The 17,841-nt window shown below is 47.4% G+C and overlaps 1 protein-coding gene across 1 annotated transcript in view; it reads left to right on the forward strand.

Annotated features, from left to right (window-relative positions):
* Positions 1 to 17,841, forward strand: part of LOC137519358 (sodium-dependent neutral amino acid transporter B(0)AT3-like) — a 210,127-nt gene that overhangs the window by 165,526 nt on the left and 26,760 nt on the right. Inside the window, exon 7 of the mRNA XM_068238310.1 lies at positions 4,953 to 5,134. Coding sequence (XP_068094411.1) covers positions 4,953 to 5,134 — 182 coding nt within the window. The remainder of the gene's footprint in view (positions 1 to 4,952; positions 5,135 to 17,841) is intronic.

A 17,841-nucleotide genomic window follows, 5' to 3' on the forward strand; every position in this document is an offset into this window, starting at 1 on the left:
CCACTGCTGTGCCCACTGCATCCTTCAGTGACCTTGTACTGTGCCCACTGCATCCTTCAGTGACCTAGTTGTATATCCAGTGCCCACTGCTGTGCCCACTGCATCCTTCAGTGACCTTGTACTGTGCCCACTGCATCCTTCAGTGACCTAGTTGTATATCCAGTGCCCACTGCTGTACCCACTGCATCCTTCAGTGACCTTGTACTGTGCCCACTGCACCCTTCAGTGACCTAGTTGTATATCCAGTACCCACTGCTGTGCCCACTGCATCCTTCAGTGACCTTGTACTGTACCCACTGCATCCTTCAGTGACCTAGTTGTATATCCAGTGCCCACTGCATCCTTCAGTGACCTTGTACTGTGCCCACTGCATCCTTCAGTGACCTAGTTGTATATCCAGTGCCCACTGCTGTGCCCACTGCATCCTTCAGTGACCTTGTACTGTGCCCACTGCATCTTTCAGTGACCTAGTTGTATATCCAGTGCCCACTGCTGTGCCCACTGCATCCTTCAGTGACCTTGTACTTGGGAGACTTAATGACGCCATCCACCACCGAGCAACGCAGAAGGGAGTTGAAGGAGGCCCTTGTGCGCAGACTACTGGAAGCATTCCCCCAGCCTTCCACCCCCACTGTAACTGCTCTGCCAAGCCAGCAAGAGGTGCCTGCCATTGCCACTAGCAGCACAACAACCACCAGCAGCAGCAGCAGCAACTGGCGCCCCGGAGACCTGAAGAGCCTAAGCAAGAGCCTGTATGCAGTGCAGCAGCCCAGAACAGAGGTGCCCGCCACAGCATCCACCACCAACCAGCACAAGCAAGGACTGACCACCATGGTGTCTGACTATATGGGGTCATCCAGTGGGCTCAATGACACCAACAGCCCCGTGGACCCCTTGGAGTACTGGGTCAAGAGACTGGACATCTGGAGCGAGCTTTCCCAGTACGCCCTGGAACTCCTATCCTGCCCTCCTTCCAGTGTCCTCTCAGAGAGATGCTTTAGTGCGGCCGGTGGCGTGGTCACAGAGAAGCGCTCTCGGCTCTCCCACGCCTCTGTGGACAAACTCACCTTCCTGAAAATCAACCAGGCTTGGGTGGAAGGTGAGTTCCTGGCCCCTATTGTCGGACACAGGGGGACATGAAGTGGCTGCTGCATGTGCTGTTGTTAACTATGCCTGCCTTTATAAAGACAGTTACTACCTGCCTAGTGCCTACCTTGGTTAATTTTTTGGTGTTATGGTACTACTACCAGTAAGTTGCCATGGTCCTCCTTCTGAGCTGCTGAACTGACCGCCCGCTTTGTCCTCCTGACTCAGTCGCTACTACACTCTGCGGTCACTGGGTGCATTTAATTTTTTGGCCAGCACTATGACGCTGTGCTACTACTACTACCACCAGTATGTTGCCATGGTCCTTCTGTGCTGCTGAACTGACCGCCCGCATTGTCCTCCTCCTCCTGACTCAGTCGCTTCCACCAATGTACTCTGTCTGCGTTATCACTGCCCGGGTCACCGGGTGCATTTAATTTTTTGGCCAGCACTATGACGCTGTGCTGCTACTACTACCACCAGTATGTTGCCATGGTCCTTCTGTGCTGCTGCTGCTGAACTGAACGCCCGCTTTGTCCTCCTCCTCCTCCTCCTGACTCAGTCGCTACCACGGTACCACCAATGCACTCTGTCTGCGTTATCACTGCCCGGGTCACCGGGTGCATTTAATTTTTTAGCCAGCACTATGACGCTGTGCTGCTACTACTACCACCAGTATGTTGCCATGGTCCTTCTGTGCTGCTGCTGCTGCTGCTGAACTGAACGCCCGCTATGTCCTCCTCCTCCTCCTGACTCAGTCGCTACCACGGTACCACCAATGCACTCTGTCTGCGTTATCACTGCCCGGGTCACTGGGTGCATTTAATTTTTTGGCCAGCACTATGACGCTGTGCTGCTACTACTACCACCAGTATGTTGCCATGGTCCTTCTGTGCTGCTGCTGCTGAACTGAACACCCGCTTTGTCCTCCTCCTCCTCCTCCTCCTCCTGACTCAGTCACTACCACGGTACCATCAATGCACTCTGTCTGCGTTATCACGGCCCGGGTCACCGGGTGCATTTAATTTTTTGGCCAGCACTATGACACTGTGCTACTACTACTACCACCAGTATGTTGCCATGGTCCTTCTGTGCTGCTGCTGCTGAACTGACCGCCCGCATTGTCCTCCTCCTCCTGACTCAGTCGCTTCCACCAATGTACTCTGTCTGCGTTCACACTGCCCGGGTCACCGGGTGCATTTAATTTTTTGGCCAGCACTATGACGCTGTGCTGCTACTACTACTACCAGTATGTTGCCGTGGTCCTTCTGTGCTGCTGAACTGACCGCCCGCATAGTCCTTCTCCTGACTCAGTCGCTACCACCACTGCACTCTGCGTTCACACTGCCCGTGTCCACTGACAACTCTGCTGCGATGTCATTGCTAATTGCTGCAAAAAAAACAAAAAAAAATTACAAAAACCTCTCTGGGGCCTTTTTGGCATCAGCCACTCATCCTCCTCCAGCGGTACCTTCGCCGCCAAGTGCCATTGGAACTCGCCTTCACCTCTTTGACTGCTTAACGCGTATATCCCTTTTTAAAACCACTTATTACCAATTAATAGCCCCATTTAAAGTGTTGATTTCACTTTAAAATCCATTTTCTCTAGAAAAAAAAAATTGGGGGGAATTTTTTATGTTGAAGTTATGTTGCCCCTTATCACCTCGATAATCCATGCAATTTGGGGGATTGTAGCATGTATGGGGGCTTTGTTATTAACGTTAAAAGAAAATCCGCCTCCGGGCGGGAATCCACGCGTGATTACGCCATTCACGGCAGAAAATCCGCATGGTTGCGTGGACGCGGACGAAAATCCGCATGCGGCTGGGCCGAATGCGGATTTTTTTTTTGCAACCACGCGGATTGCCGAATTCGTGGATGAGGCACATCCGAGCATCCCTGGTTCCATGTACTAAGTGGCTGTGATTAAGTTCATGATAAACATTTGCTTTGCTCCCCAATATACCATGCCTCTTACTTCCCCTTGAGAAACTCCCAATATGACGAGTCATTCACGAGGGCAATTGATGTCCTTTGACATCATTTCGGGCTCCATAACATGGACGCTTCACTGGACTCTCAGATGCCTGCAGTAGTTCTGTGGGATCAGAGAGCCTTATCTCCTCCTCCCTCTCTCTCTTTTTTCCTTCTACTTTTTATTTCTCTTTCCCTTATCCTATCTCTATCCCTTGAAACTCCTCATGGACTTAATTTTGAAAATAGCTCAGGTATAGGCAATATGAGAGCTCAACTTTTGTGTTTGGTATCAGTGGCACTCTCTCTGGAGGATATCCGATGGCTTTAAAACTTGCATCCCTTAATGTACAGGGCCTCAATCTAGTGAAAACCTTAAAGTACTATTCCGATGGTATCTAACACTGAACAGGCTTGCAAAATTTCATCAACCGCATCTATCGGGCTTTGGACCTCATTTTTTTTTAACTTGGATATGCGCTATGTACTTTGAGCCACAAGCTTTCATACAGAACATGGCTACAAATCTGCACGATTCAATATTTCCAGAGGCACTCGGCAGGGCTGCCCATTGTCCTCATTCCTGTTCACCTTGGCAATGGAGCCTCTAGCTGCCATGGTTAGAAATCAACAAGATGTTGAGGGCATAACTATAAATGGGGTGCAGCACAAAATTAATCTTTATGCAGATGACATAATCCTTTCACTGACTAATCCCACTATTTCCCTTCCTAACTTGTTTATTATCCTAACACTATTTGAAGATATGTTAGGCTTAAGTATTAAAAGCAAGAAATCCAAGGCTTTGAATATCAGCCTGGATAGTGCAGCTGTTACCAGACTACAAAATAGTTTTGAATTTTGCTGGGAATCTTACAAAATCACGTATTTAGGTATATTATTGACTAACTCATACCAGACAGCTTATAAAGGGAATTAGAGAAGATATTCCATATCTTGGTTAGGTAGACTGGCTGCAGTTAAAATGGTAATACTTCCAAGATACTCTATCTCTTTCGAGTCTTGCCCATCTCAATCCCTTCAAGTGCCCTTATACATGTGCAAAACCTGATTGAGTCATATATCTGGGGAAACATTAAGCCCAGGATAGCCAAACGTATCCTTTATAAAAATAAATCAGGAGGATTGGGGTTACCTCATATAGCTAAATACTATCAAACAGCCCAAGTTGCACAGATTGCTTTATGGCATGCTACCACTAAGTCTCTCTCTCTCTCTGGTCTCCCTTGTTTATTACAGGGGTGATTATGGTATAAGTTCTGGCATTTATGTATAATTATATTGCTGGTATTTGTCGCAGTCAATAATAACAGTTGGACTGGAGTTGCTATTTGTCTGCTGCGACTTAGAAATTTCAACGTTCAACTTATCTTGAAATGTGCCATAGCTGCACTAGCAATAATTTTCTGTCTCCATATGTGTGACTAATACTGTGTTCTTACTGTTATGGCTATTTTGTATCGTCGTGTTTGTGTCTTTGGAACTGTACCAATTCATCATTTGACACTTGTTATGTCAACATTGCCTTATACTCAATAAAAAAATATTGAGAACAAAAAAAAAAGCCTTCCTACTTTTTTCTTGCCTTGTACAGTGCTGTGCAGAGTTGTGGGAGTTTTGACAAGCCAGATCTCTCAGCATTTTATTACCTACTGTAAGTGGAAGCATCATAGCAAAAAAGTAATTTAGTGCATTTTACTTTGGGAAAAAAGCACATTTTATATCTACGTGTTTTAAATGTTAAAATATTTTGTTATAGTGATCATTTAACAAAATTGGTTGCAGTCATTTTGAAGTGTTCACTGGCACGTCAATTTAAAGGATTAGTAAACTTAAAAAGTATTTCCTAAATATTATTCTATTAATTTTAGGTGATTTTGAAGAATGTGCTAAAAGTAGCACAGTTAATTATTTTTGGTACAGAAAAACATTAAACATAACCTCAAACATTAATGAAAATGGAAATTTACAGTGGTGGATGGTGATTTCTCTGGCCACAGCTTGGGGAGCAGTATATCTATGCACAATAAAAGGAATTAAATCTACAGGAAAGGTAAGTTAAATTCTAAACTAGTTTATTTTCTTTAAATCAAAATTTCACTGCTTAAAGTTAATCTTAAAAATGCCTCAATTTAATATACAAAATATTACTTGGCCAGCTGTCATCCTTAGAAATTGCAGTAGTTAGCCTCAAAAAATAGTTAAAGGAATATAAAGGCTATCATCTTAATTTTCGTTAAATAAAAATGCCAGTTACCTCTCTGCCATGTTAATCGTTCAGCTTCAACAGTATAAGTCACATACTATTATGAACAGACAAAATGTAATCACCATATACACTTACCAGTGGTGTAGCCAAGGATCTTTGGGCAAAAGTGAAAGTTTTACATTAGGTCCCCACAGCAACCCTCATAAGGTGTAACAAAATCTGCAAAGAATATCCACAGTATGAGAGGTGTAAGAAGAGGAAAACAGATTGGTAATGATTACCACTATTCAAAGAATAAAAAAATATATATATATATATATATATATATATATATATATATATATCTCACTATTACCAGCATAGCACTATTGAGGAGCTAATACTGAGTTTGAGGGAGATCAGCAAAAAGTCAGTATACAGAGGCGCCAGAGTAGAGTAAAACGTTTTAAAAAACGCTTAAAAGCAGAGGGGGATGTTAAGGTGGACTTACCTCCCTCTTACAAAAAAGAAAACTCACTTAAGTCTCGATAAAACAGAATTGAGAAATAATTTATTCAACTCCACAAATGCAACGTGTTTTGCGGGCGCGACCCCGAAACGCGTTGCATTTGTGGAGTTGAATAAATTGTCAATTCTGTTTTATCGAGACTCAAGTGAGTCTCCCCAGCTTCACTCACTCTCCCTCTCCCTCTCCTCCACCCCAGCTTCACTCACTCACCAGCTTCACTCACTCTCCCTCTCCTCCACCCCAGCTTCACTCACTCCCCAGCTTGACTCTCTCTCCCTCTCCTCCTCCCCAGCTTCACTCACTCTCCCATTTCATCTTTTACCACCACCGTTTACTTTAAGTAATTTATCCCCACACAATAGTCATCATGTTGGACAATGCAGTACAGTGTACATCCTGCAACATGTATGCATGCCTTGATCAGCGGATTGAGGGTGTTTACTGTTGCCCTGGGTGTGTGCATGTTGCTCAGTTAAAGGCTGAAGTCGCAGAGCTAAATAAGCATCTTGCAACACTGAGACGCATACACAACACGGAGAAGAGCTTGGATCTCACGATCCAGACACTGGATGGAACCGTTGAAGATGAGGAGGGTGGAGTACAGCCGGACCAAGAAGCAGATGTAGCTGCTAGTTGGGTCACAGTTAGAAGGGGTAGGGAAAAAAGTGGCAGGGAGGCTAGTCCCGAGTTGTCCCTCACTAATAAGTATGCTTGTTTGCGTAATATTGGGGAGGATGATTCTGGAGTAGCAATGCTGCAGCAGGATGTGTCCCTTAGCAACCACGGGGCAGACTGCTGCAACGAGAAAGGGAATAGGAGTGCAGCTAAGGCTAGATAGGTACTGTTGGTAGGGGATTCAATTATTAGGCACACAGATAGGGTAATCTGTCGAAGAAACCATTAATGCCATACAGTCTGTTGTCTCCCGGGTGCTCGGGTTTGGCATGTAGCGGAAAGAATTGACAGATTATTGGGTGGGGCTGGGGAAGACCTGGCTGTCATGATACACATTGGCACCAATGACAAAGTTAGTGGGAGATGGAAGGTCCTCAAAAATGATTTTCAGGTACTTGGAGATAAACTTAAAGCAAGGACCTCCAAGGTGGTGTTTTCTGAAATACTGCCAGTGCCACGTGCTACATCTGAGAGACAGAGGGATCTTGGGTAGTTAAATAAGTGGCTGAGAAATTGGTGTGGGAAGGAGGGGTTTGGGTTCCTGGAGAACTGGGCAGACTTTGCAGTCGGCTACAGGTTCGACAGCAGGGATGGGCAGCACCTTGATGGGGAGGGTGCAGCTGCATTGGGGGAGAAGATGGCTAAATGGTTGGAGGAGATTTTAAACTAGGATCTGGGGGGAGGTGGGAGGGTAAAGTCTCAATATGAGATAAGGTAAAAAGACAGTGGGAGCCTAGCATTATGGGGGGTGGAGAGGGGGGTGGGGACAGTATAAAGAGTAAGGAGGTTGGTAAAACTTCAAGTAGCCCATTTCATGTAAACAAAATTGGTAAATGTGGTGGTAAAAATATAAAGTGCATGGCAACCAATGCTAGGAGCCTTGCAAATAAAATGGACAAACTAAAGTTTATTCTGATTGACAAAGGCTATGACATTGTGGGAATAACAGAGACATGGATGGATGAAAGCCCTGACTGGATAGCGAATTTAGAGGGATACAATGTATTTAGGAAGGATAGAACAGGGGAAAAAAAGGTGGAGGGGTTTGTCTCTTTGTTAAGAATTATTTTACAGCTGTCCTGAACGAGGAGATGGAGGAAGATTGTGAAGATGTGGAGTCTGGGTAAATATTCATGGTGGAAATAAAGGTTGCCAATTGCTTATTGGGGTATGCTACAGGCCACCACATATTTATGAAGCTGCAGAACAGCGATTACTACAGCAGATTGAAAAAGCTGCAAGTAAAAATGAGGTCATAGTTATGGGTGACTTCAACTTTCCAGACATTGACTGGAGTATTGAGGCTAACCATTCTGGTAAAAGCAGCAGATTTCTGGCATCACTACAGGACAATTACTTGACTCAAATGGTAACGGAACCAACTAGGGGGAATGCGTTACTGGATCTGATCATTTCTAATCCTATACTAGTAGGGATGGGACGAATCCACAATTTCTTCGAATCCGATTCCGGATCCGAATCTAAAAAGGTTCTCGAATATCTCGAACCTTTCGAATCCCGACTCTAACGAATCCTGCACATAAAAATTGTGCGATCCGTGGTATAGTTGCCCGCAGTATAGGTACCCAGGCATAGGTAGCGAGGTAAAGGTGCCTTCAGTATAGCTAGCTAGGTATGGGTGCCTTCAATATTGGTAGCTTTCAGTATAGGTAGCAAGGTATAGGGGCCTGCAGTATAGGTAGCAAGGTATATGGGCCTTCAGTATAGGTAGCAGGGTATATGGGCCTTCAGTATAGGTAGCAGGGTATATGGGCCTTCAGTATAGGTAGCAGGGTATATGGGCCTTCAGTATAGGTAGCAGGGTATATGGGCCTTCAGTATAGGTGTCAGGGAATATGGGCCTTCAGTATAGGTAGCAGGGTATATGTGCCTTCAGTATAGGTAGCAGGGTATATGTGCCTTCAGTATAGGTAGGTAGCTAGGTATAGGGGCCTTCAGTATAGGTAGTAAGGTACATGTGCCTTCAGTGTAGGTAGGTAGGTAGGTAGGTAAAGGGACCTTCAGTATAGGTAGCAGGGTATAGGGCCTTAAGTATAGATAGGTATGTAGGTAGGCAGGTATAGGCAGGTATAGGTGCCTTTAGGTAGGTAGGTACGTATAGGGGGCCTGTAGGTAGGTAGGTATTGAGGCCTGTAGGTAGGTATAGTGGCCTGTAGGTAGGTAGGTAGGTATAGGGGCCTTTAGGTAGGTAGGTATAGGGGCCTGTAGGTAGGTAGGTACGTATAGGGGGCCTTTAGGTAGGTATAGGGGCCTTTAGGTAGGTGGGTATAGCGGCCTGTAGGTAGGTAGGTAAGGATAGTGGCCGGTAGGTAGGTAGGTATAGTGGTCTGTAGGTAGGTATAGTTGCCAGTAGGTAGGTATAGGTGCCTTTAGGTAGGTAGGTATAGGTGCCTTTAGGTAGGTCGGTATGTATAGGGGGCCTGTAGGTAGGTGGGTAGGTAGGTATTGAGGCCTGTAGGTAGGTAAAGTGGCCGGTAGGTAGGTAGGTAGGTATAGGGGCCTTTAGGTAGGTAGGTAGGTAGGTATAGGGGCCTTTAGGTAGGTAGGTAGGTATAGGGGGCCTTTAGGTAGGTAGGTATAGGGGCCTGTAGGTAGGTAGGTATAGCGGCCTGTAGGTAGGTAGGTATAGCGGCCTGTAGGTAGGTAGGTAGGTAGGTATAGAGGCCTGTAGGTAGGTAGGGATAGTGGTAGGTAGGTAGATAGGTAGGTAGGTAGGTCGGTAGGTAGAAATCCCTCGCCCTCCCGCCAACCCCCCCACGACCCCCTCCGTCCCCGTGCCTCCTCCGCTCACCCCTGCAAGAATCTACTCACCTTTCCCGTGGAGCGCAGAGCGGCAGACCTCTTCGTTACTTTTTTGTTCCCTCTAGTGGCCGGACCGGCTCTTACTGATGACGTCATTGTAAGAGCCGGTCACTAGAGGGAACCAGGAAGTCGGCGAGAGGTCTGCCGCTCTGCGCTCCGCGATAGGTGAGTGGATGGAAACTATGCGGGCAGGGGGGGCGAGCGGAGGAGACGCGGGGGGGGGGGTCGGAGGAGGACGAATGCGAGCGGCGGATGCGCGGCGATGCGGCGTCGGGATTCGGCGGATTCGTATTGTGGAAAATGGCGTCGGGATTCGAATCCACGAATCTCGAATATTTCCTAATATTCGAGGGATTCGTGGATTCGCAGGATTCGTCGTCCCACCCCCTACTATAAAGCCTAAGTGTCTCTGCGTCCAACAGTTTTGTCCCTGTGTCCCAGGATTTTTGTTACTGCGCAGGTGTGCGCGGCGGGTGCGGGCACACGGCGGTTGCGCGCGCATGCGCACCGGCGGCCGCCGCCACCACCGGAAAAAGACCTAGGGCCTGTTTTTAAACGGGCTTGGGTCTACTAGTAGACCAAATAATGTATCAAATGTGCAGGTTCAAGGACATTTGGGAAATGGTGATCACAACATGATAACGTTTGATCTGGTGACTGATAGGCCGCGGGGCAGCGGGACCACTAAAACGATGAATTTTAGAAAAGCACAGTTCAATCAACTCAGGTAGGCACTAAGTTTGGTGAACTGGGATAATGTACTACAAGGGGAGGACACTGAAGGGAAATGGCAAGCTTTTAAACTTACTCTCAATCAATACTGTAGCATGTATATCCCATATGGAAACAAAATATCTAAGAATAAAAAAAGGACTCTATGGATGAATTGAAAGGTTAGAGATAAAATGAAGAGGAAAAAGAATGCCTATAAAGTCCTAAAACAGGAGGGGACCGAGGCTGCATTAAACAATTATAAGGAGTGCAATAAAAATTGTAAAAAAGAAATTAGGCTGGCAAAGCTTAAAGCTGAAATTCAAATCACTAGGGATATCAAATCTAAACCAAAAAAGTTGTAAAAGTACATCAACTCTAAAAAAAGAAAGGTTGATTGTATTGGACTCCTAAAGGATGAGAGGGGGAACTCAATGGTGGATGACCAAGGTAAGGCAGAGTTATTAAATGCTTTCTTTGCTTCTGTCTTCACAAGGTAAACATCACTGTTGCAAATTACAGAGGCAGAAGAGTCTCAATCTTCCAACTGTAATATTATTCTTTGGTTGAACTTGATGGACGTATGTCTTTTTTTCAACCCAAATAACTATGTAACTATGAGTTTTCTTTTTTTCTAAGAGGGAGGTAAGTCCACCTTAACATCCCCCTCTGCTTTTAAGCGTTTTTTAAAACGTTTTACTCGTCTCTGGTGCCTCTGTATACCGAGTTTTTGCTGATCTTCTAGTCCACCCTGGATGGAGGGGTGCATCCCCATCTACTATCTACAGAGAGCGACTTCTTAACCTGAGTGGGGTCAGGTCCTAATGCTCCCCACCTGCATTTAAAGTGGTTGCCTATGGGTAACCCGTGTTTGTGAGTATATATACATAAAATTGTATTGAACTCTTCGTTTTACCTGACAATACTGCACCATATTGGACTCTCGATCCTCTTCTTGTTTTTAAGCATGAGTTTTAGGGAGGACCCCTGGTGGGCCTTTCTTGTCCAAGGGCAGTGGCATAGCAAGAGGGGTTACAGAGGTAGCGACCGCATCAGGGCCCTTGGGTCAGAGGGGCCCCAAGGGGCCCTCCCTCAAGCATAATATTAGCTTTCTATTGGTCCTGTCATGGTAATAATCACTTCTATAGATGCTTTAAATAGTGTGAGGAAACGCGGAAAAGCCGCCACGTGTGCCAAGAGCTAGACGGCTGACTCCGCGTCCTACGCGGCGGTTTGCACGCGTCTGGTTGTGTGGTGGAATGCGGAAAAGCCGCCGCATGTCCTGACAGCAAAGCGGCTGTTTGCATGCAGCAGCATGTGCTTGGTGTGGCTGGGTCTGTTAGTGCACCTAGGCAGATGGAGAGCTATGCTCGCGCGGGCCTGAATTCAGGACCTTTATACCTGCAGAGGAAGTGTCAGCTGATCAGGAAGGTCAGCTGATTCCTGCAGGACTCATGATTGGCTGAATGGTTCGGGCGGGGCAGCAGAGTCCAGCAACTATATATTCTGCTGCTTATTCAATTGCTGGTTGTCTGGCGTTGCGATCACATACGTGGGAGCACCCAGATCCGTAGTCAGATCCGCAAGTGTGCCGGGACCAGCTGAAGCTGTAATCCTACACTTAGCTAGTTTCTGTTGATAGCTTAAAGTACTAGTTTGATTGTGATTATCTGTTATGACCTTTTGCCTGCCTGATTATCCTCCTGAACTCTGATCTTGTACCTCGATATTTCTGATACTCTGTTGCCGAACCCCGGCTTGTCCTTAGACTCTGCTTCTGCCTACTGATCTTGTACCTCGATATTTCTGATACCCTGTTGCCGAACCCTGTCTGTATCTAACTCCGCCTTTGCCTCTTGATATTGTACTTTATCTGTCCGTGTGTGTACGATCTGGCTTGTCCGACCTCGAGAACCGACCTCACTGTTGGAGGCGGTTCCCTGTTCTATCAGTGACACTTCCTCCAGAGTGTTACTTTTAGACAATCCTTCCTACTCGCAGCCTGACTCCTCCCGTCTTGGAGAGTCCAGGTCTTCGGTAGGAATCCGTGCAGTATACCTTACTGCGCTGAGGCTTAGTCCTCAAAGTGTTACTGTTACACCAAACACTACACTCTACTCAGGTGAACAGAGGTTAGCTGGTATATCGGATTATCGGTGATACTGCAGATCACTTATAATCTGGTATACATCTGTATTCCCAGTGATATTGTAGATCACCGGTAATCAGATCCTCTCTGTGCTTCACCAATCGTTACAGAACGCCAGACCAAAAAACAGATGGACGCACGCACTGACCCTCTGACTGTGCTTGCCGCTTCGGTGGATAGCATCCATCAAGCACTGGGCCAGCACAAAGCCTTAATTGATGCCCTATCAGGCTCTGTGCGAACCCTTCAGACGTCAGTTGATTCAGTGCGATCCCCTCCTAGTGATGACATACGTATGCCCGTACCTGATAAATTTTCCGGCCACAAGTCTGACTTTCGGAATTTTAAGAGTAGAGTGTTATCATATTTTGAGCTGAGACCCCGATCCTCGGGAACTGAGACCCAACGGGTCATATTTATTAAGACCTTACTAACTGGTGACTCCTAGACCTGGGCGTACAATTTGCCGGCCAGTGACTTAGCCCTTGCCTCGGTAGAGGAATTCTTTAAAGCCATGGCAGTGATTTATGACGACCCTGACCTTGCTGCGACCTCTGAGCGGAAGCTTAAGCTTTTGCGGCAAGGCAGGGGTCCAGTCGAAGATTACGCGGCCGAATTTCGTAGGTGGTCAGTTACGGCCAGGTTTGACACCTATGCCCTGTTAGATTACTTCCTGTCTGGGTTGTCGGATGAGGTCTCCGACCTAATGTTAAGCCAACCCGAGCCCAAGACAGTCGATGAGGCCATCTCGTCGGCCATTCGAATCGACTGTAGGCTACGCCATCAGAGACAAACTAGGGGCAGTCATCGTGTCAGGGTGACTTCCTACGCAGCACCTCCTGCTGCACCCCTAGTAACTCCATCTCCTGCTGTCTCATCGTCTCCGGTCTCGCTGCCACCTGAACCGATGCAGATCGGTCGGTCTAAGTTGACCCAAGTAGAGAGAAGACGGAGAATGTCTGAGCAATTATGTCTATACTGTGGTGAAGGGGGGCATAGGGTACGAGACTGTCCCATTAAACCGGATAAAAATAAGCCGGGAAACGCTACCGCCTAGGAGTTGTAAGGGGTGACACCCTGGGCACCCAACTCACACCCCTAAAAGAAAGACGTTTGCTCCTTCCTTGTACGATTACGTGGGGGGACAAATCTGAAGCCACAGAGGCCTTTCTTGATTCAGGCTCCGCGGCTAACTTTATGAGTTCAGAGTTCGCAGAAAAGTTGGGCATTCCGCTCACCCCAGTAAGACCACCTATCCAGGTTACTGCTGTGGACGATTCACCGCTGCAAAGGGACTGTCCGCTGTCTCAGACACCAGAGGTGGAAGTCACTATTGGGGTTCTGCATAACGAAAGTCTAAGTTTCTTTGTATTCCACATGACCACCTCCACAATTGTTTTGGGTATGCCCTGGCTGCAGCTCCATTCGCCACAGATTAATTGGGCTGCTGGACAATTAACTAGTTGGTCAGACTTCTGTTCCCAACAGTGTCTAGGGAAGGTGACTTTAGGTCAGACCAAGTTTCATGTGGAAGGTGTTCCCGAGCAATACTCCGAGTTCTCGGATGTATTCTGTCCCAAGGCTGCTGACAAGTTACCTCCTCATCGCCCTTTCGATTGCCCCATCGATCTCCGTGCCGGTTGTATGCCCCCTAGGGGTCACCTGTATAATTTGTCTGGACCAGAGAAAATAGCGATGCAGGAGTACATTCGTGACAATTTAGCCAAAGGGTTCATTCGCCCCTCCAGGTCGCCTGCAGGGGCCGGTTTCTTTTTTGTTAAGAAGAAAGACGGAGGGCTTCGACCTTGCATCGACTACCGTGGCCTGAATAAAATCACGGTGAAGAATCGTTATCCGTTACCATTAATAGACGATTTATTTACGCAGGTCACGATCGCCAAGATCTTTTCAAAATTAGATCTGAGGGGTGCATACAACCTGATCCGCATTAGAAAGGGCGATGAATGGAAGACGGCCTTCAACACTCCCGACGGGCATTACGAGTACTTAGTGATGCCCTTCGGGTTGTGCAATGCGCCATCCGTCTTCCAGGAATTAATCAACGAGGTATTCAGGGAGGTGTTGGGTAGATTTGTGCTAGTATACCTTGACGATATACTGATCTATTCCAACAACCTCTCCGAGCACAGGGTCCACGTTAAATTCGTGTTGGACAAATTGGGGCAAAATATGCTGTATGCCAAGGTGGAGAAATGTATTTTCGAGGTGACCACTGTCACATTTCTAGGGTATGTGATTACCACCTCAGGCTTGTCAATGGATCCTGCCAAGGTCACAGCTGTCCTGGAATGGCCACAGCCAGTGGGGTTGAAGCCCCTGCAGAGATTTTTAGGTTTTGCGAACTACTATAGGAGGTTCATAAAGGGGTACTCCACGATAATTGCCCCTCTCACCAGTCTCACAAAAAAGGGGGCAGATACCACCCACTGGTCTCCTGAGGCTGTGGCAGCCTTTTCGCACTTGAAAAAACTGTTTTGCTCAGCGCCTATTTTAAGACATGTAGACACGTCCTTTCCCTTTATTGTGGAGGTTGACGCTTCGGAGGTTGGGGTAGGGGCGGTGCTGTCTCAGCGGTCAGGGTTACAAGGCAGATTGCATCCATGCGCTTATTTTTCCCGTAGGTTTTCTCCGACAGAGAAAAACTACGACATAGGCAACCGGGAACTTCTGGCCATTAAATTGGCATTTGAAGAATGGCGCCACTGGTTGAATGGGGCAGAGCACACGATCACGGTTTATACTGATCACAAAAATTTGGAATACATCGAGGGGGCTAAGAGACTAAGTCCCCGACAGGCCCGTTGGTCTTTATTTTTTACAAGATTCAGATTTATTATCACGTACACTCCAGGCAGCAAAAACATCAAGACAGATGCCCTGTCCAGATGTTTCGAATTAGAGACAGCACAGCCCCCCGCTCCTGAGTCCATCATCCCGCAAAGGCTGGTATTAGCAGCCACAGAGACCTGGGAGGATTGGACAAAGGCTTTGGGTCCCTTTCAGCAGGATTTCCCTGAGGAAAAACCAGAGGGGGTTTTGTTTATCCCACTGCCTTTTCGTCTACAGGTCTTACAAATGTTTCACGCCCATAAGAATGCTGGTCACCCTGGTGCTGCCAGAACGCAGGATCTGATCGCCAGGTGTGCTTGGAGGCCTTCTATGGCAACAGACTGCAAGGAGTATGTCAGGGAGTGTGCGGTATGTGCCAAGAGTAAACCCTCCCGGCAGGCACCTGTCGGTACCTTGCAGCCTTTGCCCGCCCCGAGTGAACCATGGACCCACTTGTCCATGGATTTTGTGAGTGAACTCCCCAGGTCTGAAGGCATGTCAGTCATTTGGGTGGTAGTCGACCGCTTCAGCAAAATGGCCCATTTCGTGCCCTTGAAAGGACTCCCCTCGGCCCAGGAATTGGCCGACCTATTTATCGTCCACATTTTCCGGCTGCACGGCATTCCGGAAAACATTGTGTCCGATCGGGGAGTCCAATTCATCTCTAAATTCTGGAGGGCATTTTGCCACCAAATGGGCATGAAGCTGTCTTTCTTGTCAGGCTACCACCCACAGACCAATGGGCAGACCGAACAAATTAATCAGTCTTTAGAACAGTTCTTAAGATGTTACGTTGCGGAGACACAGAATGATTGGGTAAAGTTTCTGGCTTTTGCAGAATTCGCACAGAATAATTTGAAGAGTTCTTCTTCTGGTTTTTCTCCGTTCCAGATTGTGACAGGGAGGTCGCCCAAGTTCTCCCCGCTGCCAGTTGCCTCTTCTCCGTTTCCCGCACTGGAGGATTGGCAGAAGTCACTCAGGGACAATGGGGGAATTGTTAGAGAGAATTTGCAGAAAGCGTTCCAAAGTCAAAAGGGTCAAGCGGACAAGAGACGTTCCATGGAATGGAAGTTTCAGCCAGGGGATTTAGTCTGGGTGTCCACACGTCACTTGACCCTGAAGCAGCCATCTGCCAAACTGGGCCCCAGGTTTGTGGGTCCATTTTCTGTGACCAAGAAGATCAACAACGTCACTTATGCCATTGATCTTCCTGCCAGCATGCGGGGCGTAAGGTCGTTTCACGTGTCCCTACTCAAACCTGCGGTTCATGTGGGTCCTACTTCTCCTCCTCCTGTGATGGTGGAGGACCAACCCGAGTATGAGGTAGAGAAAATCTTAGATTCGCGCATTGTACAGAACTCAGTACAATATCTGGTGCATTGGAAAGGGTATGGCATTTAGGAGAGACAATGGGTACCTGGGAACCGCATGCATGCGGACGAATTAAGGAAAGAGTTTCATGCTTTACATCCCGAGAAACCTGGTAGGAGTTGTCCGGAGTCCACTCCTCGGGGGGGGGGGGGGGGGGGGGGGGGTACTGTGAGGAAACGCGTAAAAGCCGCCGCATGTGCCAAGAGCTAGGCGGCTGACTCCACGTCCTACGCGGCGGTTTGCACGCGTCTGGTTGTGTGGTGGAACGCGGAAAAGCCGCCGCATGTCCTGACAGCAAAGCGGCTGTTTGCATGCAGCAGCATGTGCTTGGTGTGGCTGGGTCTGTTAGTGCATCTAGGCAGATGGTGAGCTATGCTCGCGCGGGCCTGAATTCAGGACCTTTATACCTGCAGAGGAAGTGTCAGCTGATCAGGAAGGTCAGCTGATTCCTGCAGGACTCATGATTGGCTGAATGGTTCGGGCGGGGCAGCAGAGTCCAGCAACTATATATTCTGCTGCTTATTCAGTTGCTGGTTGTCTGGCGTTGCGATCACATACGTGGGAGCACCCAGATCCGCAGTCAGATCCGCAAGTGTGCCGGGACCAGCTGGAGCTGTAATCCTACACTTAGCTAGTTTCTGTTGATAGCTTAAAGTACTAGTTTGATTGTGATTATCTGTTTTGACCTTTTGCCTGCCTGATTATCCTCCTGAACTCTGATCTTGTACCTCGATATTTCTGATACTCTGTTGCCGAACCCCGGCTCGTCCTTAGACTCTGCTTCTGCCTACTGATCTTGTACCTCGATATTTCTGATACCCTGTTGCCGAATCCTGCCTGTACCTAACTCCGCCTTTGCCTCTTGATATTGTACTTTATCTGTCCGTGTGTGTACGACCTGGCTTGTCCGACCTCGAGAACCGACCTCACTGTTGGAGGCGGTTCCCCGTTCTATCACTGACACTTCCACCAGAGTGTTACTTTTAGACAATCCTTCCTACTCGCAGCCTGACTCCTCCCGTCTTGGAGAGTCCAGGTCTTCGGTAGGAATCCGTGCAGTATACCTTACTGCGCTGAGGCTTAGTCCTCAAAGTGTTACTGTTACACCAAACACTACACTCTACTCAGGTGAACAGAGGTTAGCTGGTATATCGGATTATCGGTGATACTGCAGATCACTTATAATCTGGTATACATCTGTATTCCCAGTGATATTGCAGATCACCGGTAATCAGATCCTCTCTGTGCTTCACCAATCGTTACAAATAGTATTAATTATCAACAAACTGTTTCCCATCCCCTACTTGCACCTTGGCAGGTTTTAGTGCGTCATATATCAATTGTTATGTATAAAATGCTTGGGTGGCCCCATCTAAAACTTGCACCGGGGCCTATATTGGTCGTACCAATGGTCTAACACCATACAAAATAAATGGGATACAGTTGGGGACATCAAACTTGGAG

The sequence above is a fragment of the Hyperolius riggenbachi genome, chromosome 5 (assembly GCF_040937935.1).
Source record: "Hyperolius riggenbachi isolate aHypRig1 chromosome 5, aHypRig1.pri, whole genome shotgun sequence".
Lineage (NCBI taxonomy): Eukaryota > Metazoa > Chordata > Amphibia > Anura > Hyperoliidae > Hyperolius > Hyperolius riggenbachi.